At 43.3% G+C, this 27508-nt stretch overlaps 4 protein-coding genes across 8 annotated transcripts in view; 2 read left to right on the top strand and 2 right to left on the bottom strand.

The window, feature by feature from the left end:
• Positions 1 to 72: 72 nt before the first annotated feature.
• On the top strand, positions 73 to 10284 carry rnaseh2c (ribonuclease H2, subunit C). Of its 2 annotated transcripts, XM_042303290.1 has the most exons (6): positions 73 to 194; positions 1310 to 1464; positions 1608 to 1720; positions 2058 to 2177; positions 9383 to 9480; positions 9586 to 10284. In XM_042303290.1, exons 2-5 carry the CDS (start codon positions 1311 to 1313, stop codon positions 9422 to 9424), a joined length of 429 nt encoding a protein of 142 aa, XP_042159224.1. In that variant the 5' UTR covers positions 73 to 194; position 1310; the 3' UTR covers positions 9425 to 9480; positions 9586 to 10284. The 2 variants fall into 2 exon arrangements, with proteins under 2 accessions (XP_042159224.1, XP_024239050.1); XM_024383282.2 differs by lacking the exons at positions 9383 to 9480; positions 9586 to 10284 and adding an exon at positions 2884 to 3216 and having other exon boundaries at positions 75 to 194.
• Positions 3219 to 6887, bottom strand: zbtb3 (zinc finger and BTB domain containing 3). Its single transcript, XM_024383280.2, has 2 exons — positions 6804 to 6887; positions 3219 to 5652 (listed from the first exon to the last, which is right to left on the bottom strand). The coding sequence occupies exon 2, from the start codon at positions 5648 to 5650 to the stop codon at positions 3866 to 3868; it is 1785 nt and encodes a 594-aa protein (XP_024239048.1). The 5' UTR covers positions 5651 to 5652; positions 6804 to 6887; the 3' UTR covers positions 3219 to 3865.
• fermt3b (FERM domain containing kindlin 3b) lies at positions 10096 to 27017 on the bottom strand. Of its 3 annotated transcripts, none has more exons than XM_024383279.2 (15): positions 26997 to 27017; positions 17200 to 17324; positions 16747 to 16980; positions 16445 to 16561; positions 14971 to 15139; positions 14784 to 14886; positions 14270 to 14377; positions 13898 to 14032; positions 12965 to 13011; positions 12657 to 12781; positions 12319 to 12425; positions 11947 to 12159; positions 11203 to 11327; positions 10723 to 10864; positions 10096 to 10557 (listed from the first exon to the last, which is right to left on the bottom strand). In XM_024383279.2, the coding sequence occupies exons 2-15, from the start codon at positions 17321 to 17323 to the stop codon at positions 10378 to 10380; spliced, it is 1929 nt and encodes a 642-aa protein (XP_024239047.1). In that variant the 5' UTR covers position 17324; positions 26997 to 27017; the 3' UTR covers positions 10096 to 10377. The 3 variants fall into 3 exon arrangements, with proteins under 3 accessions (XP_024239047.1, XP_024239045.1, XP_024239044.1); XM_024383277.2 differs by lacking the exon at positions 26997 to 27017 and adding an exon at positions 24362 to 24445; XM_024383276.2 differs by lacking the exon at positions 26997 to 27017 and adding an exon at positions 18407 to 18593.
• Positions 24576 to 27508, top strand: part of macrod1 (mono-ADP ribosylhydrolase 1) — a 153057-nt gene continuing 150124 nt past the window's right edge. For both annotated transcript variants that reach the window (XM_042303288.1, XM_042303289.1), the window contains exons 1-3: positions 24576 to 25050; positions 25358 to 25468; positions 25848 to 25958. In XM_042303288.1, the coding sequence (XP_042159222.1) occupies positions 24576 to 25050; positions 25358 to 25468; positions 25848 to 25958 (697 nt within the window). The remainder of the gene's footprint in view (positions 25051 to 25357; positions 25469 to 25847; positions 25959 to 27508) is intronic.

The raw sequence follows: 27508 nt of genomic DNA, 5'->3' as shown, positions 1-27508 counted from the left end.
AATGCTGTTTTGAGATTGAGATATAATTACCACTCCAGCAAAGTAGGGGGCAGCATACCCCAAATGAGTTGAGACTGCACGCGCCAAAAGCATATCTTTCTGTGGTGAAGAAGACGCTCTTATCCATTCACGTCGAAGTTTACTTGCCCTCATTGAAATTGGAGGAGAACATTAGAAATCTGGACCGTTGAAAGGTAAATATTGAGATATGCAGCAGAGAAACTGTCCAAGTCTTCATATATGGCTGAAAAGACAGATAGTACAGGTTAGGTTATAAATAGTGCGAGTAGCTAACCTTTTTAAGTTGTATCTATGGATACCTAAGTGCAGTCTGCAGTGATCTTACCTTTGGATTTGACAAGGACCACTGTCTTCTTCTTTCTCTCTTAAAAGAAACAAAGATCCTTTTTAGAAAAATGTAGAAGTCTGCTTCTACACCTGCATTGCTTGCTGTTTGGGGTTTTAAGCTGGGTTTCTGTACAGCACTTTGAGATATCAGCTGATGTAAGGAGGGCTAAATAAATACATTTGATTTTGATTTGTATTTATGGTTGAGTCATTACTGTATAGTGTAACTGTTTTTTTCAGGCCACATACTGTATCAGTATTCTTAACCAAATGTTTGAAATTTGTTTGCGAAAGTGCCTTAGAAAATCTATCTGAATGCTGAGCAAGGGAATCAGTCCATTGTCATTGACTAGACAAGCTAGCTAGCTAACGATAAACCAACGTTTGACCAATTATACTGTTATCATCGGGTTGATAAGGATATATTTAAGTCCTTTTTGAGAATTCGCTGCAGTGCATTCATTTTCCGTAAAGGGGTATACTATAAAGGCAGATCAATGACTTAGCCAGCTAACTTGCCAAAAATATTCTGAAACGTTTTTTTTTTTTTAGAAAGTTACGTTTGAAATTGGCAACAACCAAAGACACATCTAAATGTAGCTTTCTTAATTACCCAAAAAATAAACATTAATTTCAGGTTGTTTATCAAAGTTAGCTGGCTAACTCATTGATCTTGCTTTGTAGTATTTATTTAACTAGGCAAGTCAGTTAAGAACAAATTCTTATTTACAAAGACGGCCTACCTCCCTGGTCGTGGGTTCCCATGCACTTCTTGTGTTGTGTTTTCACTTTGACCGAGGAAGTAACTTTCTACAGCCGCTAAAGATAAACACTGAATTCACCACACCATTTACTTCCATCGAAGTGTGATACCTAAGTGTCCATACAGAGAACATGTTGGTATCTATGATAGTGAATATGGGCCATATACTTGTTTTGGACATTTTTGCCACTCTTTCAGGATGTCATCCAATTGCAGTGTGACCACATTACAGCTGGACTCAGTGAGCCAGGCAGAATGCCCCTCTGTTCACCTGCTGCCCTGTGAGATAGAGCATGACGGGCCTGCAGAGGTGTCCCAGTTCTTCACAGCCACCATCAAAGACCGAAAACATGGTACATAGAGGCAGCAGTAGCTGCATGCATTCTGTACATAGACTGTGGAAGACCAACATCTGATGTCACAGAGTGCTGTGTAGCCTACTGTCAATACAGATTACTTTAATACGGCTTGTGTGTCTATTCCACATTTTCCACAGAGAAAACGGTGTCGTTCAGGGGTCGTGGGTTAAAAGGTCAGGAGGTCAGCTGTCCACAGGGCTACACAGGCCTGGTGCTGAGAGAGGTCAACAAATCAGGCTCTGACCAGGAGGTAAACAGTAAACACTGCCAAAATCATCACTCTGGCCAACATCCACATAATCTACTGTAGCAGGTCAACAACTCACAAAGAATGCTGTCAGAATCTCCTCTAATCTATCTGTAATCACCAACCAATGTCCACAAGCTCTTGCCACTGGGCAACAACTCAAAGAAGATAGCTATAATCCGTTTTTGAGCTGTGAACCCCACACACCAACCAGGAAATATGAAACTCTTCCTTTTCCATTGTCTGCAGCAGGAACACATACTGTATAACACTATATTGCATATTTAAACTCTTCACACACTGACAGTAATGCTATATGTGAGGTAATGTGTGTGTCCAGGACAGGACTGTGAAGGTGTCCTCAGTGTTCCATAAAGTCACCTACTGGAACCTCGAGACTTCGCCCAACTCTGATGATGGCATCGTCATGGCAATGGCCTGGCCGGATCTGGCAGAAGCGGTGTGTGTAATACAATAATTTGTTTTACTCCATTAATCAAAATTGAATTGTATTTGTCACATGCGACGAATACGACCGGTGTACATTTTTACCGTGAATGCTTACTTATGAGCCCTTTCCCAACAATGCAGAGTTAAAAAGTAAGAAAAATTGCAAAAAGGAAATAGTAACTCAATAAAATAACAAAAACGAGGCTATATACAAGGAGTACCGGTACCGAGTAAATGTGCAGTGGTACGAGGTAGTATATAATATGTAGGTTAGGGTAAAAGTGACTAGGCAATCAGGATAGATAAACAGTAGCAGCAGCGTATGTGATGTGAAAGAGTGTGAGTGTAGTATGTGTGAATGTGTGGGTAGTTTACAGTGAGTGTGCATAGAGCCGGTGCAAGAGAGTCAGTGCAAATAAAAAGGGGGTCAATGCAAATAGTCAGGATATCCATTTGACTAACTGTTCAGCAGTCTTATAGATTGGGGGTAGATGCTGTTAAGGAGCCTTTTAGTCCCAGACTTGGCGCTCTGGTACCGCTTGCCATGCAGTAGCAGAGAGAACAGTCTATGATTTGGGTGGCTAGAGTCTTTGAAAATGTTTAAGGCCTTCCTCTGACACCGCCTGGTATAGAGGTCCTGGATGGCAGGGAGCTCGGCCCCAGTGATGTATTACCATACATGGCCCATGGGTAATAACATTATTCATATTTGACAGATACATGGGCCAGTGGATGACTGACATGGAAGAGGCCAAAGCAAAGAAGATCAATCCCTTTTCTACCCTCCTTTTCATGCTGAAGACTGCCTCTAAACACATTTTGGTTGTGTTTTCAGTAGCCATTGCTTAGTTTGTAAAAATAGGAATAATGGACAATGGGTAGAACACTCCTCACAGTCCCTAGTGTTGTAGTGGACACTATCTTTTACAGATCCATAGGGGTGAATTGTGCCTGCTGCTTCTTGTGACTAATGTTACTATTGTACCGTGTTCTTTTTGTTGTATTTTTCTGTCATCAATTATACTCATATTATAGACCATTGTGATACAGATCGTGTTGGAAGTCATTTATTGAACAGTACTCCAATGGAAGTATGTTAGACTGAAGAAATGTGTTCTATTCACAGCAATGAAGTAGTAGTGATATTCAGCCAATCGTAAAAGTTGGCAACAATGGAGACTTACAGGTAGAAGTATCACAGACCATTACGCTATTAGTGTTGACAAAAAAACAGTACCCTTGACAACTGCCAATTTATCTGGAATATATAACATAGTACAGTACACAAAGTATTTTGGCACTGAGGTCATAGTAAGACAACTGGTACAATATGTAAAAGACAAAAGTCCTGAAAGTCCCATTTAAAATAGCTAAAACACCACCAGCCAGCACCAGCTTGTTGACTGAGCACCGGGCCCACTCAGTCCCGGGAATGGGAATGTCTGAAAAGACCATCCTGGTGGAGGGAAACACGTATCTGACATATCCCAGACCGTTTGGAAGTGCTCCAGATCATGGGAAGTATCCCAGACCGTTTGGAAGTGCCCCAGATCATGGGAAGTATCCCAGACCGTTTGGAAGTATCTCAGATCATTGCCATGGACATGCAAGACCAGGATGTCTGGTGTTGGAAGGGGGAAGGCATAAATAATGTGTCATTCTCCGTAGCATGGAGAAGTATACAGCTAGCTGTGTGTGTTAGCTGTGTGGAGGCTGGCCCTCCTCAGTGTCTCCTTTACTGCGTTTGGCTGGCAGGCTGGAGTCATGAGCCTTCCTAATGTGGCGGTACAGGTCACCTGACTGCGTGTAGCTACGGTAACAGTAGCGGCACTCGTAGGGACGCTCACGTGTGTGCACGATGGCGTGTCGCCTCAGGGTGTACGCGCACGAGAACGTCTTTCCACAGACACTGCACGTGGGGACGTCCTCGACATAGTTCCCCATGGAATCCTGGAAGTAGACGGGCTGGTCGGAATGTTGGCCCACGGAGGGGAAGAGGGAGGAGGGGAAAGGGGGAGCATCAGAAGAAGTGGAGCTGGGTCCGGAGGGGGAGAAGGAGAAGGAGAAAGGCTCAGAGGGGTGGGAGTGGGTCATCTGGAGTGAGGCGTGGTGGGGGTGAGGAGGGATGAAGTGGGGGTTGTTTAGTTCATCTCTGTCTTTATTATCGTCGTTAAAAACATTCCTGTCCTCTACCTCCATCATCCCTCGTTCTCTACCCCCATTCATTCCTCTCCTTATCATCACTCCTTCCATCTCCTCAAACTCCTCATCTGAGATCACTATGGCCTCCACCTTTACCTTCACCCCTTCCCCCTGCTCCACCTCCTCCACACCCACAGTCCCCATGTCAGAGTGTTCACTAGCCTCCTTGCTCTCCCTCTCTGACCCCCCATGCTGCAGCCCGTCAGGCCTTGACAGGGCTGAGGTTTGGCCCTGATGGGTTACAAGGTTCAGGTTGGGAGGTGAGGTGAGGAGTGAGTGTGGAGGCTGTATTCTAATCTGAGGGTGTGTGTTGATACTGAGACCATGCTGCTGGCATTGCATGCCTGGTGTGATTACTGTGCTCTTGTTAGAGACAGGGTCATGGCTGTCCTGTTCTGGGCTGGAGGAGCTGCTGTGGTCAGACTGGGTCAGTATCCCCACCATGGAGCTGGAGCCATCAGTCTGGGTCACAGGTACCACTGATGATGTACCTGCTGATGAAGAGGGCTGGCGATGGTGGCTGCTGAGATTGTATGACTCTGTGGAGCTGCAGGGGCTGCAAAGGGCCGAGCCCCCCTGAACCTCTCTCTGACCTCCCAGCCTGAGAGAGGGACCGGAGGAAAGGGTAACCAGCTCACCCACATGAAGGAGGGCGTGGTCCATGCCCGGCTGGGTGGTGTCGGCCATGTCAGGACTCAGAGGGGCGTGTGCATGAACCTCCACCCTCCTCTCTGACCTCGTATAACAGCCCAACTGGCTTCTCTGCATCGCAACTGACGCAGACTGAGACACTGACATCGCCATCACTTTGGCAGCTCCTGTTGCCACCATGCCAACTCCGGGTCCACTTGCACCCACCACCGCCACTCCACTCTCCTCCGGGCGCGTGCTGTCTGCCTCAGCTGGTGGTGGTCGGTGCTGTAGCCGTCTCTTACACACCCGGACCACCTCGTTCATGTGGAGGAAGCTTGCCGCCGCCAGCACGTCCTCTGCTGGGGGAGGGGCCTCAAGCCGCAGCACACCCTCGTACATGAAGTCTAACAACAGGCCGAACGCCGCCGCCGTCACGATGTCCCCGTCCAGCGTGACCGAGCTGGCCCCGGTGCCCCCTGGGGGATCAGAGTAGAACATGTGGAAGAATGGAGAGCAGGAGGCCAGGACAGCACGGTGGGCCAGGAAACGTGAGGAACTCACGAAGACGGTGCAGTCGCACAGGAACCCACGCTGACGCTGAGAACGCAGGCCTGACAGGAGCTGCAGGGCGTGCCGGGGGAACTCCATTACTGTAGAGAGAGAAGGGAGACAGAAAGAGCGAGGGAGTGGAGAAGAGAGAAGGGGTAGGGAGAGAGAAGAGGGGAGGGAGAGAGAAGAGGGGAGGGAGAGAGAAGGAAGAGAGAGTGAATTACAAGGAGATCTGATGGATAGGAAGACAGAGAAAGAAAGAAAGAACCAGTGAAGCACCTACTGGAATGTGACAGTGTGCTCCCTCACACTGGCAATCAGTCTGCTCAGAGAAGTCGGTTTGGACTGCCTCCCTTGTCTCAACAGACTGTTGCCATGGTTACTCCATGGATTATCAATCTGACTGAAGTTACCCTAAAAAAACACGCAATAGTCTCTACTAGACAATGTTGAATAAAACTATATTTACATATACTTTACCAGTAGTACCTGCTGTTAGTCCTTTTGGCGGTAGGAGGATGGAATGGGTTGTTAAACCGACTTTTGCGGCGCTGGTAGGTTGTACGTGTGAATTGCATCAGTATTGAAAATAAAAACCGGAAATACCAACCATATACTTGTACAGACCAGTGTATGAAAAACGGGCTAATAACACTTCCCTGTGGCTATTTTGTCTCAGATTACCTCCTACATAAAGTCAAATTAAGTGGACAACAGGTAAAGTAAGTTAAAGGGGAAGTTTATTCAACATTCGGACTGTTAATAACCTGTCCGGGAATACTGAGTTTACATAGAGACAAGTGCGTAAATGTTTCACTCTAGGATTCTAATTGAGGATATCGCCTCGCTAGTCCTCAGGCACTGGTTACCCTCCTTGTATGCATGATAAAGGCAAGAAAATATATCCGTAATTTTCAATAGCTACACATCAAGCACTGTTATTCATCAATAGAAAACAATACAGTTTCTTAGTAGCGAGTAAGTGCACAATAAACACAAATGATTCATGTATTTGAATATTTACCAGTTATGCGAGGTTTATAGCTATTTGATACTCTCTGGACCAATATTAGCAAGCTAACTGGTAGCTTGCTAATACTGAATAATGACCATTTTAGCCCGTACATCTCTAAATAAACATATTTTAGATCACTTGATAACGCCTTTATCGGGACATGTACCAAAATGTAGTTTGAAACACCATTGTTATATTTAAATCTATCATTAGCCAGCTGCTACAAGATATTCTTACCTGCTAAAAACGTAGCCTCTTTTCTTTATTGACACAAAACAAAGGGACAAAGCCCATTACTGGCACCTACTGGTTGGAGTCTGAACAAAGTGCCTGCTTTTTTACATTTCGTGCAATTATTTTTAACTATATATGTCAATCTATATTTTGCCAGTGAGTTTTAACACAGTAATTTATTGTGCTTCCGTAAGAACATTCAACATTTGCGCTTTGAATATGCAAACCTTTCTTTAGTAGGCATGGCAGTAGGCAGGCCGGGCACCATAACGTTTTAATTACTGTGGTAGCTTGCCTTGCTGTCTAACTTAATGTTATGAGAGTTGAGAGAGATCCATTCCACATTGAACCGACAGAAAGAACTGTACTGTAAATGGTCAGTGGAGGAAGAGGACGTGGAAGGGAGAAGTCAGGTAATCGTGAAGAGGTGAGAAAATAGACTGACATTAGTCCACTTTGGGATGTTTCATATTTCTGTCTTTCGCTAGCCCTTCTCTAATGAAGTATTCAAATGCAAATCAGAACTAGGAAACTCGGAAATGTCCGACTTGTTAACTAGTTGTAGTTAATCACGTGCCGCGTTCAAAGAATTAGCAAGTCGTACGAGTTTCCTTGTGAACGTGACATAAGACTAACTTGAGGACGTTTATTATATTCTAGCAAGTAGCAGAGTGTTGGAAGCCTCTCGTTTTGCAAGTCTATATTGAGTGGTGGTGTTATAGTTAGCTGGTGTGAGTTACCACCACAGACTCGCACATAAACAAAAATACTAAATGTTTACTATAGAATATTACAGTACTTACTATAGTGAACTGTAGTATACTGTATAATACTATAGGCCTACCACAATTAACTCAATATACTTAAAAAGGACTAAAAACAAATTGATAATAAACCTTTATTAATACAGTTTCTCGACTGTCCAGCTCGCTAATAATCACTAGACAGTCAGGGAGCATGGCAATTCCAATAACGATGGACAATTTATAGAAAATGTTGATGGCAAAGAAATATAAACAAACCCGTTGAAGACTGAATGCAGCCCCCGTGGGAAAATGAGTTCAATATCGCTGTACTACAGTAATGTCAGAGAAAACACTACAGTAAATACAACAGTATTGTACAGTTTGCATATAACACTACAGTAAATACTAAAGTATTCTACAATCTGCAAAAATACTACATTAATTACTATAGCATATACTACAGTATTTGTACTGTAGTTCACTTTTAATACTATAGTATATTACAGTAAATACTACAGTATTCACTGTAGTGTTTTTGCAGACTTTAGTGAATACTACTAAAGTAAAGTCCGTAAAAACACAAAAGTGAATACTATAGTATTTATACCATGGTATACTGTAGTATTTTGTTTATGTGGGTAATCACAAGTGTGCATGTGTTGTCTTTCAGCACAAGGATGCTCGCCTGTCCAAGTCTCTGTCCTTTGCTCTGCACTATGGAGCCAATCAGATGGAACTTCACATAAATCCTGTTATAAAAGCATCTTATTTAATCCCACTGTTCCATCATTTCATATTGCTGCACTATAAACATGACATGCACCCTTACAATCTTTACTCCTCATTTACACTGAGTGCACAAAAAAGTTTGGATTGATTGATTGATTTTGTCCGGGGGGAAAAAACATACATACCACTAAAATGACCGGGATTGCACCGTAAAGTTGGGGATTTATTTCCATTGTGGTCCCTTTTTTAAATATTTTTTTTTACATAAATACATAAACAATTACATAGAGACGAAAAAATGCTGAATCTCCAGATGAGTATGATGTGGTTTTAAGTACAATTCTTACAAGTTTGTTTGGCTGGTAGCTTATTCTTTAGATGTTTGTGGCTGCTGGTGAACCATGATGTGCAGGCATAATCAAGTGACACTGGACTGGTGGACTTGCCAGAGTCTTTAGGGTGTCTATAGCTAGTTTTCCATTCAGTTGGCAACAGATTTTCATGTGAATATTGTTGTAAACTGTGGGGTGTTGGGCTGAGCTGCAGAAAAAAACACACAACCCTCCCGTGTCCCCCCCAAAAACACAACCCTTCCTTGTGTCCCCCCCCCAAAAACACGAAACCCTCCCCTCTGTCCCCCAAAAACACACTACCCTCCCCTGTGTCCCCCCAAAAAACGCACTACCCTCCCAAAAGAAAAAAGAAAAGGTTGGCAACCCTCCCGTGTTTTGGACCACCCCTCACCCCAGTCTGATTTGTCCCTAAGCACTGTGAAATTATTTGTTGCCCAAATAAGGAGGGCTTTCTGGGAAGGCTTAATAGCCTACTCCTAGCTTTACAAGCATGCTCAATTAATGATTTCTTGAAGTGCTTTTAAGTCCTGGAATATGCTTAATCTGGGTCTGGGAAACTTGCCATAGAGCCTCTCATAGATGGGCTTCCTTTGATGTCTGTATCCTCCCTTTGCTCCAGGCATGAGGAGAGACTGTGACCTGGCCATATTCACTGATGTCCTCAAAGCCTTGTCTGATAACTTAAAGTATCAGAGTGCTGTCGTTGTCTAAATGCATAAGTATTTTTCTTTATGTGTTTCTGGTTTTTGTGCAGAGGCTATCCAGTCCTTCTGGCTGGAGAACGGTGTATTGCTGACACGTGGGGATACTGAGGGGGAAACTACTTCCCCGCCCTAAAACTAAGACCCACATGTGAGTACCTCACACATGACACACACTCACGAAGGGGAGGATGTTAGATGGGATGGATAGAGAGGGAAGTGAATATTTACAAATGATATAAATCATCTGTTTTAGAGAGTATTCTGCCACTGGAGTAGGTGAAGAGGCTTATCTGCGCTTCGGAGGTAAAAGACATGGCTGAGTTTGTCATCAGACAGCTGTCGATTTCCAGTTCTGTCTAGACTGTTTCCATGGAAACGGATACTGTTCGGAACCAGAACCCGAAGACTGAATGAAGACTATCTCCATTAGTCTGAAAACACCCTCAACAACAGCTCTATTACCATACAGGCCACAGTACAGGCACAGAGACTGACGGGTGTTCCTGATAACACTGTCACATGACTGGAAGACACAAAAGGATGCTATCTATCAGATGGGAAGCAGAAGGCACAAGCTGTGGTTTTGTCAACGGACAGTCTCAACTGTTCCACAGAGATAGGAAAACACACACACACACACCGCATGCCTTCCTGTGGCTTCCTGTGCATTTAGCAACATTTCCGGAAACTGCCACCATACTCGAGGACATTCAACCATCAAGCCAAATGCCTCATAGGGAAATTAAAATGGTCAACTTTTTTATGTATGTCAATAAACATATTTAATTCTGGATTTCAGAATTGACAATTCATTACATTGTTAATCATTTTCTATAACTTTCTATTCATGGGTCACCTCTTCCTTGATTTATTGAATAGTCAACTGCATGTCTGTTAGGATCCCAGCGTGGACTGGTTGTCATTTCTCTTCAAGGCTGCTGCAGCCGCACCCTATAACACTCAAACTGTCCACTGGTGTATCTGCTGTATGGATGTATAGATTGCTTCTAGGGCTATAGCTGCTGTATATTACTGGGTGAGGGTGTCACAGAGCCTCGTGGCCTCCCGTCAGCTTGTGGAAGAGCTCTTCGTTGAGTGTGTCACTCTGCTCGCGGCTGCGTGTCGACATGAAGATGTAGCCTCCAATGAACTCATGGACGATCTTACAGTCAGCCGTCACACAACTGAACGCTATGTTCACGTTCCCATCGAACTCTATGGCCACCTGTGGGTTCGTAAAACAAACACAAACACACAAGACGAGCAAAGCTAAATGACCAGGAAAAAGGGATACAGAGTTCAGTGTGTATTTGGTGATGCAGATTACTAAAGGAGATTGTGTGCAGAAAAATGTGAACATTTTGATTGTTTGATTGACGGGTCTGGTCACCTGTCGTATGTCCCAGTTGACGTTCCACTGCCTCATGTTGTTGTAGCGCCAGGTCTTGACCACTTCTCCCACCCCCAGGTCGATACGGATCAGGCGGTTGGGGGTGATGCCCAGCACCTCGTCCTTCCTGCTGCCCTTAAACCTGAACGGGTCAGAGACCATCCATTAGACTCAACTTTACCACAACTTATCCTTAGACCAGCCACTAGACTCAACTTCACCACAACAACTTATCCTTAAACCAGCCACTAGACTCAACTTCACCACAACTTATCCTTAAACCAGCCACTAGACTCAACTTCACCACAACAACTTAACCTTAGCCAGCCATTAGCCTCTCACTAATCTTTGGTGATAGACTGTTAACATCAATGTAAATTGTGGTAACTGCCCAGCTAGTGCACGCAAGATTTGATTCTAGGTACCGAGAATAGCCTGCTGTGAAACGTGTGATACACTGGGTTGCCAGATCCGCCTTACCTCACCACCACCAAGGAGATACCAAAGTCAGGCAGGGCCTGCCAGATCTGGAGGAAGCGGAGGAGGGCGTCAGTCAGGGAGAGCTGAGCCACGTTCTGATATGCCTCCAGGATACGAGGGGTCAACTGGGCATGGCCAGAGAGAGAGAGAGGGTCATGTGGGGTTAGAAGGAAATAAAATGGTCTCAAAAATGACTCAACTGTGTGGTACTATGTTGGACAACTGCCAAAATAAAGCACACACTTGAGTAAATGAGGGTTCTGGCAGCTCTATTGTGAAGTGTAATTTTCCTGGCATGGGTTAGGTCCTCTCATCCCTTTAGAGGGTCAGGTAAACGCCAATACATACACAGCCATTCTGAGTGATCACCTTCAACCTATGGTAAATCATTTCTATTCAGGATGACAATACCCCCATCCTCAGGGCACGAGTGATCAAAGGATGGTTTGATGAGCATGAAAATGATGTAACCCATATGCCATGGCCGTCCCAGTCATCAGCTCTCTGAGCACTTAGAGAAGATTCTGGAGCGGCGCCTGAGACAGCATTTTCCACCACCATCAACACAAAACTAAATTATGAAATTTCTCGTGGAAGAATGGTGTTACATCCCTCCAATAGAGTTCCGGACACTTGAAGAATCTTTGCCACGGTGCATTGAAGCTGTTCTGGCTCACCGCCCCATTAAGACCCTTCAAGTTGGTGTTTCCTTTATTTTGGCAGTTACCAAGCTCTACTTGGTACCTGTTTGGTCTTGTACTTCTTGCTGTAGCGTGGAGAGACCAGGCTGTGTGTGTTGATGCTCATGCTGTCATCTGTGTGTGTGTTGGGGTTGGTCTGCTGCATGGCCAGGAAGGATCGGATGCTCTGGACCTCACTCTGGAATGAGCTGTCTGCCAGACTCTTCCCTTTAGAGGCCAGACGACACGCTGCCATCCAACTGGAATACTGCTCCTCCTATAGATAGATAGATAGAGAGAGAGAGACTACAGTTATGGGCAAGATCTTGGACCTTATAGTGGATCTTATCTACCCTTTCAACAAATATTGTAAGAAATGTAGTACTTACGTATCTCGCAGTTTGTGTGTGTCTGTGTTTGTGTGTGTGTAACCCACATTTTCACAGCGCAGGTAGACCTCGTTCATGCCCTCTGGAGCTGGGATCAGAAGTTTGATGCAGAACTTTTGTCCAGCAACGTTCACATCTGGAGCAGCCTCACAGCCTGAAAAGGTGAAAGGTTATTGTACTGTGTGTATAAGGTCATTGTACTGTTAGTATAAGTAGGTGAAAGAGACTAAAGACAATTGATCTAAGGGAGAACATCAATTGCATTTCCTTGATTCCTTCTCCTCTGACCTTCTCATCCAATGGGTTTTGGGAAAGAGGCCAGGAGAGAGGATGCAAGAAATCAAGGAAATGTAATTGAGATTCTCCCTCAGTGTCTGCTTCATACCTTTGAGGTTGATCTGTTGAATGGGTTCTCCCAGGCTCTCCTCTTTGCTCTTATAGTAGGAGATGGAGGCATCCTTAAACTTGAACCAGTACTGCTTGTATCCCTTCAGAGTCAACCTCTTGGGCCTCAAACAGAAGTACACTGTTATTACAGCTTTACATGCTGTGGGAATGACTTTGTGGGTGGGTGGGTGTGTGCATGTGCTGATAATGCATGTTTGTGTGTGTACAATTTTGTGTGTTCCAGTCTAAAAATAGTGCAGGGAAATGAGGAATCAGACATTTTTTCACACAAATGTCGGATCTTACCGGAATATCTTCAAATAATCATTCAGCTCTGGGGCGGTCAGGTTCTCCTGTGTGGAAGCCAAAGCAACATGCAAATGATTCCTTGTTTGACATCTGCTTTTCAAATAGGCATGGGAAATAATTCTGGCATCTGTGTCGATAAAAAATATATTATAATTGAATTCAGCTTAATTTAACCTTTTACTGCAGGGGGCTAAATCAGAGTCACACCGACAGTTTATTGGTGGTCTTAAACAAATCTACTTTGAAACTAAAGTACACACCTCCAACACAAGGTTATGGTCTTCAAAAAAAGAAGCATGTCAGATATTTGAGTTTGCATCCCAATATTACACTTTATATACATCACAGAAGATAGAAACATAACCAATCCGTTTGATTTAGAAACACCAGAGGGGATTTGGTCATTTGACTACAGGAAAGGGCTACGCTACTTTATTTATAATTCAAATACATAACTGAAATACATATCATATTTTGACTCACAATACAATATATTTGTCACGCCCTGGTCTTAGTATTTTGTGTTTTCTTTATTATTTTGGTCAGGCCAGGGTGTGACATGGGTTATTTATGTGGTGTGTTTTGTCTAGGTGTTTGTTGTAGATTATGGGATTGTGGTTAGTGGGGTTATCTAGAAAAGTCTATGGTTGCCTGGAGTGGTTCTCAATCAGAGGCAGGTGTTTATCGTTGTCTCTGATTGGGAACCATAGTTAGGCAGCCATATTCTTTGAGTGTTTCGTGGGTGATTGTTCCTGTCTCAGTGTTTGTTTGCACCAGATAAGGCTGTTTAGGTTTTCACGTTACGTTTATTGTTTTGTATTGTTCGTGTTTATCTTTCATCATTTTGGTCCGATCCCTGCTATACCTCCTCTTCAGAGGAAGAGGAAGAAGAAAACCCTAACAATATTGTGGGAAATAAAGAGTTCTGACCAGCATGTCTTGGGGGCTGCTGTTCGCCCCGTCCAGCTTGACCTCCAGGCACTGTAGGGCTGAGTCCAGGTCATCCATGGCCGGACTAGAGGTCATCGTCTGGGGCTCCGACAGGGACAGCTTGTTGATGTGGTACTGGGGGGGGAGGGTTGAAGATGACAAGAGAGAGGTAGTCATAGTTATACTTACAGCACATTAGAACTAGGACAACAAGGGCCAGTTACATGTCAGTACGTAATTGTGAACATGTTACATCTGGTTTAAAATGACAGCAGCTCATTTTGACAGTTGATGCTCTCTTTTGGTGAATGCTTGATGGGGTTCAGGTATTAGAATGAAGGCACATGTCTAGGAAGTATCCATTCTGTGTACCTGTATAGCTCCAAACAGCAGCATCTCCTCCTCAGTACAGTCTATGTCCTCCAGTAGGATGGCCCAGCGAGCCTGCTCATACATCTGGGTCAGACGCACCGCATCATACTGAGAGAGGGGTTGGGGTGAGGTGGCAGAGAGAGAGAGAGAGAGAGGGGGTGAGGGGGCAGAGAGAGAGAGAGAGGGGTGAGGGGGCAGAGAGAGAAAGGTGAGGGGGCAGAGAGAGAGAAAGGTGAAGGGGCAGAGAGAAAGAGGTGAGGCGGCAGAGAAAGAAGGAGAGACAAAAGGGGAGAGAGAAGAAAGAGTGAGAAAAAGATGAGAGAGAGAGGTCAGAAGAGGTCACAGAAGTGAGTCAGTGAAACCCAGATGGTTAGATTCCAGAGTAGAGTTCACACTTCTATTTTAGAGCCTATTTCTAATTCAACTATCACTTTCCATTCGGTATATCACTCACTCACTCACTCACACACACACACACACACGAACACACACACACACACACGAACACACACACCTTGGGCTCCAGGTCATGGAAGCAGTAGTATTTGAAGCGCAGCCAGAGTCTGTCATTCTCCTGAACTCCCTGCTCCATCAGTGAACGAGAAGAGTCCAGCCACCTGAGATAGGAGAGAGAGAAAGTACTTAGGACGACGACAGAGTGAAGTGAAGATCGAGACAGAGAAATGTGTGTGTGTGTCTACCTGCTGTGGATATGGGCCTTGTCTACCACACTGGCGGGGTGGTACAGCTTAGCGATGGCCTCTGGGGCAGGAGCAGGCTGGGAGACTGACAGCATCTTGTACACCTTCTCAGTCTTAGGGGAGTCAGCGAAATGGGCAGGCATTCCATTATACAAGCAGGGGCGGGACACTGGGTAGGAAGGGAAACAGGACCGGGCCAATATTGGGTCAAATAGTGAAGATATCTAGATCGTACTACTACTGCTACTAGTACTACTGTTACTGCTACTACTACTGTTACTACTACTGCTACTACTACTAATACTGTTACTGCTAATACTGTTACTACTACTGTTACTGTTACTACTACTACCACTACTATTACTACTACTACTACTGTTACTGCTAATACTGTTACTACTACTGTTACTGTTACTACTACTACTACTACTACTACTGTTACTACTACTACCACTACTATTACTACTACTACTACTGTTACTACTACTGTTACTGTTACTACTACTGTTACTGTTACTAATACTGTTACTACTACTGTTACTGTTACTACTACTACTACTACTGTTCCTGCTAATACTGTTACTGCTAATACTGTTACTGCTACTGTTACTACTACTACTGTTACTACTACCACTACTACTACTACTGTTACTGTTACTGCTACTGTTACTACTACTACTGTTACTACTACCACTACTACTACTACTACTGTTACTACTACCACTACTACTACTACTATTGTTACTACTACTGTTAATGTTACTACTAATGTTACTGTTACTACCGCTACTACTACTACTACTGTTACTACTACTACTACTGTTACTACTACTGTTACTGCTAATACTGTTACTACTACTGTTACTGTTACTACTACCGCTACTACTACTACTACTGTTACTGTTACTACTACTATTACTCTTACTACTACTACTGTTACTACTACTATTACTCTTACTACTACTACTCTTACTACTACTGTTACTACTACTACTACTGCTACTACTACTGTTACTGTTACTACTACTACTGTTACTACTACTGTTACCGCTACTACGGTTACTATTACTGCTACTACTGTTACTGCTAATACGGTTACTACTACTGTTACTGCTACTACTACAACTACTGTTACTGCTAATACGGTTACTACTACTGTTACTGCTAATACGGTTACTACTGCTGTTACTATTACTGCTACTACTGTTACTACTACTGTTACTACTACTACTACTGCTGTTACTACTACTGTTACTGTTACTACTACTACTACTACTACTACTAATATTACTGCTACTACTGTTACTGCTACTACTACTACTACTGCTACTATAGCAATTACTGAGTTACATAAGCTTTAAGCAAGCTTAGTTATTCTAATAATTAGTCAGACATAACGATGCAGGTTCTGCTCTTCATATTGTGATTGGTCAGCTGAGGGTCGATGGGGACATGATGATGTCATAATGTGTACCTGAGGTGAGAGGCACTTCTGTGAGGTCATACAGTTCCTCTGACAAGTCTCTAACTTTCTTCCTCTTCTTCTCCTCTACAGGTCGCAGCAGGGACAGCTCCTCTGGCCGTCGGATGTCTGGAACCAGAGAGGAAGGAGAAAGAATGGAGGGATGGGTGAAAAAGTTTTTTGTGGAGTGCCAAACTTTCTTTCACTTAAAACTTTAAGCAGGTCATATGGTAGATTGTGGATTCCTTTGTTATGTTGATGTGAAAACAAACTTATTGGAAAGAGAAAATAAAGTAATTGATTTCTGAACTCACTCAGCATCTTGCAGATGCCCAGCACAGTGCGGAACACAGTCCCAGAGAAGCAGACCCGGAGCCTGAGGTTCAGTCCGTTGGGCAGGCCCAGCCTCAGGGGCTTGTGCTGGGGCATGAAGATGAGCCCGGCATCTGCCTGGATGCCACACTTCTCAAGGGTCCAGGCCGTTCGCAGGAGCCACTGCTGCTTCTGCTCCCACCACAGGGCATGATCCGACCAGTCGCGCTTTACCTCTGCACAGGGGAGGAAACTGGTGAGCCCTCTGACACAACATGTCCGCCATGCATCACCCACACAGTCAGTGCCTTGGGATCTACTTGTGGTGGATCATATGAGTGAATATCACCTCTATACAATGCTGTGTAGGATAGGGAGATTGCTGGTCTCCACCATACAGTGTGCACTATCTGAATACGTATGTGTGTGTGTGTGTGTGTGTGTGTGTGACTCACGTGACTTCTCCACCAGTTTGAGGATGACCCCACCTATGTGTAGGTCAGAGGTCACACTGACAGTGATGGGCGGAGCATCAGCTCCCAGGTCCTCCACCGCAACTGACAGGTCCCACGCTGCCATACTGAGAGAGAGAGAAATAGAAGGAGAGAGAAAGAGAGAGAGAAAGAGAGAGAGAGAGAATAGTAAGGGAGAAACAAGTGTTGGGTTGGGAAAAAGAATGAGAGAAAGAACGTGTGAAGGGGAGGACAGAAAATGTGGATGTATGTCACATGAAACATACTTTCGAATCCCAACCACACGTCCCACACAGACACACACCCTGGATGACCGGGTTATTCTGACAAGTTCACTATGACAACACACACACACCCTAGATGACCGGGTTATTCTGACAAGTTCACTATGACAACACACACACACACCCTAGATGACCGGGTTCTTCTGGCAAGTTCACTATGACAACACACACACACCCTAGATGACCGGGTTCTTCTGACAAGTTCACTATGACAACACACACACACACCCTAGATGACTGGGTTCTTCTGACAAGTTCAATATGACAACACACACACACACACACACACACACTTCCTATTTCTAACTTCAGCAATCATTCTGGATGCATACTTCCGCTTTCAGACCCTACCCAACTCTACCCGACTCTACCCAACCCATTCCTACCCAACCCAACCCCATCAAATGTCCAACTGTGTGTGTGCACAGGAGGTTGGTGGCACCGAAATTGGGGAGGACAGGCTCGTGGTAATGGCTGGAGTGTAATCAGTAGAATGGTATCAAATACACCAGGTGTTTGATGCCAATCCATTAGCTCCGTTCCAGCCATTATTATGAGCCGTTCTCCCCTCAGCAGCCTCCACTGGTGTGTGTGTGTGTGTGTGTGTGTGTGTGTGTGTGTCATGTCAGTATGGTAATAACAACATGGTGTAAGGTTAAGCACTCTGTAACTTGACTAGTTGTCTTGTTCTACTTACAGCAAAGGAGTCAGAGTTTTGGCCCATCGATAGAATAGAAGCCTACTGCAGTCATATACTGTTCACATCCATCCCTCTGTCCCATTCTCCAACATCACAATCGACCAGAAAGACAACTCTCTATCTCTCTCTGAGACCCCGGGCAAAACACTGTCACACAAACAACACAGTCCGTCTCGCATTTGCTACACACTCTTGTGCATCTTACCTTCTCCACCGTCCAAAATGCAGGGGACTCTGGCAGCTTCTTTAAAAAAAGACCCACTACCCTTCTTCTGCTTGTTCTGTGAAACTACCCTTCTGGACTCATTTGGTGAAACCTGCCTATTCCACTTCCCCTCTCTCTCTGTTGGGTTGGGTCTTGAGTTGTGGTCTATGTATGATATGTGGTGCACATGTCAGTGCTGAAAAGGGTGTTCCTCCTTTGTCAGTTTCCGGCCACCGGAAGTGTGAGTGACAGTGACAGTGACACTGAATTTAGCTCTATGTGTGTGTGTGTGTCAGTTATAATGACCGTATGTCAGTCTCATTGGTTCTGTAGCAGTCTGGGGAGGGTGGGTAGGGGAAGGGAGGGTCATGTGATCCATAAAGTAGACCAGGGTTCATCAACTAGATTCAGCCGCGGACCGTTTTTTTTTCATGGGCAGATGGTCAGAGGGCCAGATCATCTGTAGACTGCAAATTGACCGCAAGAAGCCCAAACAGATGTAATATTTGACTAAAACATACTCATTTCAAACCTGGCTTAGTGTCTCTCTATTATGAGTGGGAATACTTTGGAACAGATTTCCCAAATTAAAATCACTAGGAGCTGATTTTCTGGTGTTTTTACAGTCTTTTAATGTCGAACAATATAAAAAATGTAAAAAACTTTATAGAGCTCAGGAAACTTGGCCAAATAAAATCCCCCGCAAATTGGGGAACCACCTGCAGTAGGCTGTGTGTCAATTGACATGTGATGGACACACACACACAGTCTTGTACAGCTAACCTTGTGGGGACACACAATTCAGTCCCATTCAAAATCCTATTTTCCCTAACTCTAACCCGTACTATTACCCTAACCCTAACCTTAACACTAGCTCCTAACCCTAAAACTAACCCTAGCTCCTAACCCTAAAACTAATCCGTAACATAATTCTAACCTTAATCCTAAACCACCTAGAAATAGCATTTGACCTTGTGGGGACTAACAAAATGTCTCCAGTTTGTCAAATTATTATTTGTTTACTATACCCCCTTGCCTATTAAACTAGGCAAGTCAGTTAAGAACACATCCTTATTTACAATGACGGCCTACCAAAAGGCAAAAGGCCTCCTGCGGGGACGGAGGCTGGGATTGAAAAAAAATAATAAATAGAACAAAACACACATCACGACAAGAGAGACACCACAACACTACATAAAGAGAGACCTAAGACAACAACATAGCACGGCAACAACACATGACAACAACACAACATGGTAGCAACACAACATGGCAGATGAGCAAAGAGGAGATGTGTTCTAAGCAACACGTGTATTGTTTTTCTTTTCAGGAGGGCTAGCTCGGAACATTTGAAAATGGATTTGAAAGAACTGATTTTAGCATTAAAAGACTCCAAAAAACAGCCAATCATTTCAGGTCCAGTACCATCGTTGGGCCGCGGGTGTGAAACATTCAGCAGACTGCTGGCATTACACATCTGGCTAAAATCAAATCAAAGTTTATTTGTCATGTGCGCCGAATACAACAGGTGTAGACCTTACAGTGAAATGCTTACTTACAGGCTCTAACCAATAGTGCAAAAAAGGTGTTAGGTGAACAATAAGTAAGTAAAGAAATAAAACAACAGTAAAAAGACAGGCTATATTCAGTAGCGAGGCTATAAAAGTAGCGAGGCTACATACAGACATCGGTTAGTCAGGCTGATTGTGATAGTATGTACATGTAGGTATGGTTAAAGTCACTATGCATATATGATGAACAGAGAGTAGCAGTAGCGTAAAAAGAGGGGTTGGTGGGTGGCAGGACACAATGCAGATCGCCAGGTTAGCCAATGTGCGGGAGCACTGGTTGGTCGCCCCCAATTGAGGTAGTATGTACATGAATGTATAGTTAAAGTGATAAACAGAGAGTTGCAGCAGAAACCCATAAAAGACTACTGTGGCTCTGCTGGTTACTTTTATAGTTAACTTTGACACCTTCTGGAAACAGAAGATACTCTACAGGAATGACGGAGTCCATCCAAATCATCTTGGCTTCTGGACTCTGTCCACGCATTTCAAGGCTGCGTTGAAACAATGACTGGTCAATGATCCAAGACCAGCTCAGTTAATCCCTACCATTGTGACAATGAGTCGTCATAATGCTGCATTAAATGTACATGATCCTAGTGGCAAACACAATATCAATAATTTAATTTATGTATCCCTAATTGCACCAAATACTTCCATTTATCCTACAGCTATTGTATGCAGTAATCATGAGCCTATGATTCAGAGTTACACTGTTAACACCGAGGCAGTGTGCAATAGTAGGACGATCACTATGTGCAGCTCACCCTGTACTATCAGCTCCAATATAAATAACACGAGTAAGTCTACTTCTGATAAGCTTCCCAGTAAACAATCAAGCAACCCAGAAAAGTGCTAAAAATAGCCCATATTAACATATGTAGCCTAAGAAACAAGGTCCATGAAGTCTTGTAACAGATGACATTCCTATTCTGACTATCTCTGAAATTCACTTGGATAATACCTTTATGATACAGTGGTAGTGTAACAGTTTAACTTTAGTCCGTCCCCTCGCCCCTACCCGGGCTCGAACCAGGGACCCTCTACACACATAGACAACTGACACCCACGAAGCATCGTTACCCATCGCTCCACAAAAGCCGCGGCCCTTGCAGAGCAAGGGGAACAACTACTTCAGGTCTCAGAGCGAGTGAGTCACTGATTGAAACGCTATTAGCGCGCACCACCGCTAACTAGCTAGCCATTTCACATTGGTTACACTAGCATCACATGGTTATAACATCTACCGAAAAGACAGAAATGCCAATGGGGGCGGTGTTGCGATCTATATTCAGAACCACATTCCTGTAAAGCTTAGAGACGATCTGATGTTAAATACTGTTGAAGTAATATGGCTACAGGTTCATCTGCCTCACCTAAAGCCCATTCTGGTGGGAAGCTGCTATAGACCAGCAAGTGCTAACAATCAGTATCTGGATAATATGTGTGAAATGCTTGATAATGTATGTGATATCAACAGAGAAGTATATTTTCTGGGTGATTTAAATATTGACTGGATATCATCAAGCTGCCCACTCAAGAAAAAGCTTCAAACTGTAACCAGTGTCTGCAACCTGGTTCAGGTTATCAGTCAACCTACCATGGTATTTACAAACAGCACAGGAATGAAATCATCCACATGTATTGATCACATCTTTACTAATGCTGCAGAAATGTGCTTTAAAGCCATATCCAAATCCATAGGATGTAGTGATCACAATATAGTAGCCATATCTAGGAAAACCAACGTTCCAAAGGCTGGGCCTAATATAGAGTAGAAGAGGTCATACAAGAAGTTTTGTAGTGATTCATAAGTTGATGATGTAAAGAATGTTTGCTGGTCTGTGGTGTGTAATGAGAAGCAACCAGATGCTGCACTTGACACATTTATGAAATTGCTTATTCCAGTTATTAATAAGCAGCACCCATTAAGAAAATGACTGTAAAAACTGTTAAATCCCCTTGGATTGATGAACAATTGAACAATTGTATAGTTGAGAGGGATGAGGCAAAAGGTATGGCAAATAAGTCTGGCAGCCCAGCTGATTGGTAAATGTACTGCAAATGAAGAAATAATGTGACAGAACTAAATAAAAATAACCTATACTATGAAACAAAGATCAATTATTTAAATAATGATAGTAAAAAGCTATCCATTGCACAGATTGAGGGAGACAATGCCAACCTATATGATGTTCAGACTCTGCTTGCAGATTTAAGAGAAGAAATCAGTACTGCCCTGCCCACTTCACTGTTGAGATCAACAAGGCCTATGGTGTCATCACTACCGTGTCTCGCCACCTTGGCCTGGATGAGGACAAGGTTCTTGGCAGTCTGGCGAAGTACACTTCCAAGCAAGGGCTTTGGGATGGAAATGCAATATAGCAGTCGTGCCAACATATCTCATCAGCCACCTGGTGGAAGGGACTTTGTGGATCTGAGGCTCTTTCCCCTGTTGCATCCATCATCCTCCAAATCCCACCAACATCAGCCGCCTCAGAGCGCAACTGGTCCTTGTTTGGGAACAAACACACCAAAGGACGCAACAGGCTGACAAATACAAGGGTTGAAGAATTGGTGGCCATCTGGGCAAATTTGTGGCTTTTTGAGCCTGACAACGAGACATCCTCAACAAGGTGGAAAGTGACAGTGAAGATGAGGCCTTAGTCTGATGTTCACGAGGTGGACATTGAGGAGGTCCAGGGAGAAGACATGGAAGACTGAGAGGAAGACAGACTATCATTTTACAGATGTATGTTGAAAACATTTTTGGGAGATGCGATGGATCAATATTCCTATATTCTTTTGCAGTTCAGTGAAATCATCCCATGTGAAGAGTCAACTCATTTAATTAAAGTTAAATTCGTAACTAAATAGTTTTAAAAAAATTATATTGGAAGGATTTAATCATTTGCAATTATGTCTACTATGATAAGGTAAAGGGTTTATGTTTCTGTCTCCATATGATATGGTAAATATATCCAATGCAAAAAACTTCTACATTTAAATGGTATTAATATTCATTTGCATATATTTCCATTAATTCCCATATTTTCCTGTTAATTCCCATATATTCCCAGAAAGTTTCCACCTCTGAATATTCCCCAAAAATGTACAACCCTGGCAGTAGCTAAGATGGGGAGAAGTCTGTCCTTAATAAAGCGATGCTCTGCCTTCTTAACAACACTATCAACAAGGCAGGTCCAACAGGCCCTAGTTTTGTCGCACCTCAGTCATGTGGTCAGGTGCCACAAAAAAGGACTTAGGAAAATTGAAATTGGCTCAGAACAGGGCAACATGGCTGGCCCTTGGATGTACACAGAGAGCTAATATTAATAATATGCATATCAGTCTCTCCTGGCTCAAAGTGGAGGAAAAATTGACATCATCACTACTTGTATTTATGAGAGGTATTGACATGTTGAAAGCACCGAGCTGGCTGTCTAAACTACTGGCACACAGCTCAGACTCCCATGCACACCCCACAAGACATGCCACAAGAGGTCTCTTCTCAGTCCCCAAGTCCAGAACAGACTATGGGAGGCGTACAGTACTACATAGAGCCATGACTACATGGCACTCTATTCCACATCAGGTAACTGATGCAAGCAGTAAAATTAGATTTAAAAAACAGATTTAAAAAAACACCTTATGGAACAGCGGGGACTGTGAAGCAACACAAACGTAGGCACAGATACATGCATACACACACATGATAACATACGCACTATACACGCGGATTTAGTACTGTAGATATGCGGTAGCGGTGGAGTAGGGGCCTGAGGGCACACAGTGTGTTGTGAAATCTGAATGTATTGTAATGTTTTTAAAATTGCATAAACTGCCTTAATTGTTTTCCTGGTCCCCAGGAAGAGTATATGCTGCTTTGGCAGGAGCTAATGGGTATCCATAATAAATACAAATACACTAGATGTAATTAGGCTACAAATTACGTTACAGAGTAAGATGTAATTCTAGCTGTTGGCCAGTAGAGGGCGGTGAATGTCAGACAGAGAAACAGTAAACTCGATCAGCTCAACACAAGAGCTCCTGACACGTTGGGCGACTGGCTTCCGGGCTAAGCGAGCAGTGTGTAAAAGCAGCGCGTCTTGGCGGATCGTGTTTCGGAGGACCTTCACCTCTCCCGAGCCCGTTGGGGAGTTGCAGCAATTAAACAAGATTGTAATTACCAATTAGATATCACGAAAATGGGGAGAAAAATTCACAAAATAAATGAAATAAAACACTGAACTCCTACCATACGTTATATCCACATTCCACACACAGCCTTGATAATTCGAGTGAACGGTGATGGTTAATTTGTTGAATAATTAATTTGTTTACACTCAACTTGCAAGGTATTTTATAGCAACACAACAATACATACTTTCCTTATGGTCATATAGCTCCCCTCCCATTTGGTACAATCCATGCGTCATTGTTTACAACAAAATGGCCAAGTATTTCTTCCCCAAAATTCAAACTGGATAAAGGCGCTTTAAATAACGAAAACGAAACTAACTACCGAACTGAAAAACACCGGACACCGACGTAACGTTAGTAGTTCTGTGTCGGATTGACTTCAGGATCACACTCGCAGCATGGCATTTCAAATGTCAACTCTGTCTTCGCGTATCAGAGCCATAGGTCCATTTTCCCGCTGTCGTAGAGGTGACTTTCATACTAGTGATATCGGTGTGTGCTCCAAATTTAGAAACATTTTTGGTGTTGCAAATCGTCAGGTTTATTCGCTGGTGCGAAGTGGGCAGAGTTCGGCGAACTCCAGCCCTGCAAAGTGCAAGGCCATTCTGAACCCAGGGGATATTCATTTTGCAATCCGCGTGGAGAAGTTTTCAACAACTACAGCTGCCGCGAAGTCGTTTGATTCGTTTCAGGGGCAAAACAAGGCCTCGCCCTCCGGGGGAAAGTACGGTTCGTTGTATCGGATCGCCCTCGCCGCGCTTGGGGTGACCACCGCGGTCGTGTCCCTGCACTTTAGTGCCCATCTCGCCATGGCAACGGGATTGGAGCGGCTAAACCTTGACTCAGCCAAAGGCGACTGGAACGAGGTGAAGGGTAAGTCTGCAGACAGACACAGTCTGGGTGAGAATCTATAGGTGCTCATGTTGAGAATTTGGTTTCTCAACAGGACCTGTTGTGTGTGAAAAGTAAAGTTGTCAAAGTTGTGTGGCCTAAATTGCAATAGAAAAAAAGTAGGTGCCAACTCAAAGTTTGAAGTGGCTCATCGTGGCCTTATGTGGTACTAGGTTACAACCAAGCCATTAGGGCACTACAGCTTTTCACTATGTTGTCCCTACATTACCCACATTGATTAGTGGAATGATCATAATCATCAACTCTTTGTCCCTCTCCTCTTCCTTAGCTGCCTTGCTCCATATGAGTCAGGAGGAGAGAAGGAAGCACTACAGAACTACCTACCTGTCCCTGGAGGTGGTGCCTGTGTGGACCGCCAAGTCACTCACAGTGGACAGAGGTTGGTGGCACCTTAATTGGGGAGAATGGGTTCGTGGTAATGGCTGGAGCGGCGTCAGTGGAATGGTATCAAACGCATGGTTTCCATGCCGTTCCATCTGCTCTAAACCATTGTTGTTTCTCAACTCCCGTTCTGGGGTCCTACAACACAGGTTTACATGTGTTTGGTCCAGCCAAGCACTACACACTGTCATTTAGTTAATGCTAGGTGATTAGGTCTATCGGGCCCCAGGACTACAGCTGTGAGACACTGGAAAGCAGCATCGCTGAGCGTCCACTATAGATATTGTTGAAAGACAACATAAACGGTAAACGCATGTTGATATTACAGTGTTCTTATTAACAGTGTTGACAGAAGCAGGTGTTCATCTGTCTCCAAGGTGATTCAGTCAAGGCGACCAAATTCAAGAGGAACGAAGCTCTGGACAAGAAGATCTCGCTGTTCAGTGGCGACATCACCAAACTGGAGATTGATGGGATCGTCAATGCAGGTGATCATATAGTAACCTAGCTAATATTAACATAACATTATAGAAATAACATAACTTAAAGATGGAATCTGCAGTAGGGGAAATGACGCCATTGCCCCCCCCACCGCTGTTGTTGTTGTCGTTGCTGAGCGGAGGAGTGTCATGCAGCATGGTGAATAAATCGCAGTACTTATTGTGCTCTTCTATTGCACATGCAATGATGTCAGAGGGCAAAAAGCTGTGTTGGTTGTTTACAGTAAATGATTTGTTGTAATATCGCAAACGGACGTGGCTGTTTCACCATTTAAGGATTCCAGCTTTAACTTGTAGTAATAACATTACTTAAAAATAACAGAATCACATGTAGTAATAATATTACTTAGTAATAACATAACATGACTAGTAATAACATTACTTAAAAATAACAATCACATGTAGTAATAATATTACTTAGTAATAACATAGCATTACTTAGTAATAACATAGCATTACTTAGTAATAACATAGCATTACTTAGTAATAACCTAATATGACTAGTAATAACATAACATTACTTAAATATCAGAATCACATGTAGTAATAATATTACTTAGTAATAACATAGCATTACTTAGTAATAACATAGCATTACTTGGTAATAACATAACATTACTTAGTAATAACATTACTTGGTAATAACCTAACATGACTAGTAATAACAATTCTTAGTAATAGCATTACTAGTAATAACATAGCATTACTTAATATTAACATTACTTAGTAATAACCTAACATGACTAGTAATAACATTTCTTAGTAATAACATTACTAGTAATAACATAGCATTACTTAGTAATGGCATTACCTAGCAAAAACAGCATTACTTAGTAATAACCTAACATGACTAGTAATAACATTACTTAGTAATAGCATTACTTAGTAATAACATTGCATTACTAGTAATGGCATTACCTAGCAATAACAGCATTACTTAGTAATATAGTATTACTTAGTAATAACATAGCACTACTTAAAGTAATAATAAGTGACATTTCTTATAGTATAACATGAATTGTGTACCTGTCCTGAGGCCTCAGTGCTCTATATGGGACAAATCACTGTGAAATGAGAAGTATTATCGTACTGATCGCCGGTCTTGGTTAGAGTCAGAATTTTATGGCCTGGGGTTGATACATTATCCTGATCCCATCATAGATTTTTGAGTGAACTGTATCTTATTTCACGCTCCACGTCACAGTTGACCTGGTTACACACCCACATTTATAATCCCTCCATTGGGTAAATATTGGTCTGGGAGTTTGATGAAAACCGTATCTTCTCTTTGTGTCTGTGACTCTACTGTACTGCATTCAGAGTGACACCTAGAGAGCTTATAAAGAGCTAATGCTTATGCTCTACTTCTGTTTTTGAACTTTGACCTTTACCCACCCTGAACCTGTGGTCTTCTCAGTTTCTGTTGAAATACTGCCCTGTTGGCTGTCTGCAGGGCCTCTTTGTTTAAAAAAAACCCTATACTATTAATGAATCAGAATCATATATTAATGTCTTTATTATGTGTGCTTTAGAAAGAG

The sequence above is a fragment of the Oncorhynchus tshawytscha genome, linkage group LG21 (assembly GCF_018296145.1).
Source record: "Oncorhynchus tshawytscha isolate Ot180627B linkage group LG21, Otsh_v2.0, whole genome shotgun sequence".
NCBI lineage: Eukaryota > Metazoa > Chordata > Actinopteri > Salmoniformes > Salmonidae > Oncorhynchus > Oncorhynchus tshawytscha.
Note: the sequence above shows the minus strand (reverse complement) of the source record. Positions and strands in the feature narration are given on the sequence as shown.

What these genes read in the sequence shown, in the direction of transcription:
- zbtb3 (XM_024383280.2), bottom strand. Translation starts at nt 5,650, where the DNA reads ATGGAGTTCCCCCGGCACGCCCTGCAGCTCCTGTCAGGCCTGCGTTCT.
- fermt3b (XM_024383279.2), bottom strand. Translation starts at nt 17,323, where the DNA reads ATGGCAGCGTGGGACCTGTCAGTTGCGGTGGAGGACCTGGGAGCTGAT. An exon ending in CAAACTGGTGGAGAAGTCAC is followed by an intron (nt 16,981 to 17,199) that starts GTGAGTCACACA and finishes TCCCCTGTGCAG; the next exon opens with AGGTAAAGCGCGACTGGTCG. An exon ending in AGAAGTACAAGACCAAACAG is followed by an intron (nt 11,328 to 11,946) that starts GTACCAAGTAGA and finishes GGCCATGCCCAG; the next exon opens with TTGACCCCTCGTATCCTGGA.
- rnaseh2c (XM_042303290.1), top strand. Translation starts at nt 1,311, where the DNA reads ATGTCATCCAATTGCAGTGTGACCACATTACAGCTGGACTCAGTGAGC. An exon ending in CATCAAAGACCGAAAACATG is followed by an intron (nt 1,465 to 1,607) that starts GTACATAGAGGC and finishes CATTTTCCACAG; the next exon opens with AGAAAACGGTGTCGTTCAGG. An exon ending in GGCCGGATCTGGCAGAAGCG is followed by an intron (nt 2,178 to 9,382) that starts GTGTGTGTAATA and finishes GTTTTTGTGCAG; the next exon opens with AGGCTATCCAGTCCTTCTGG.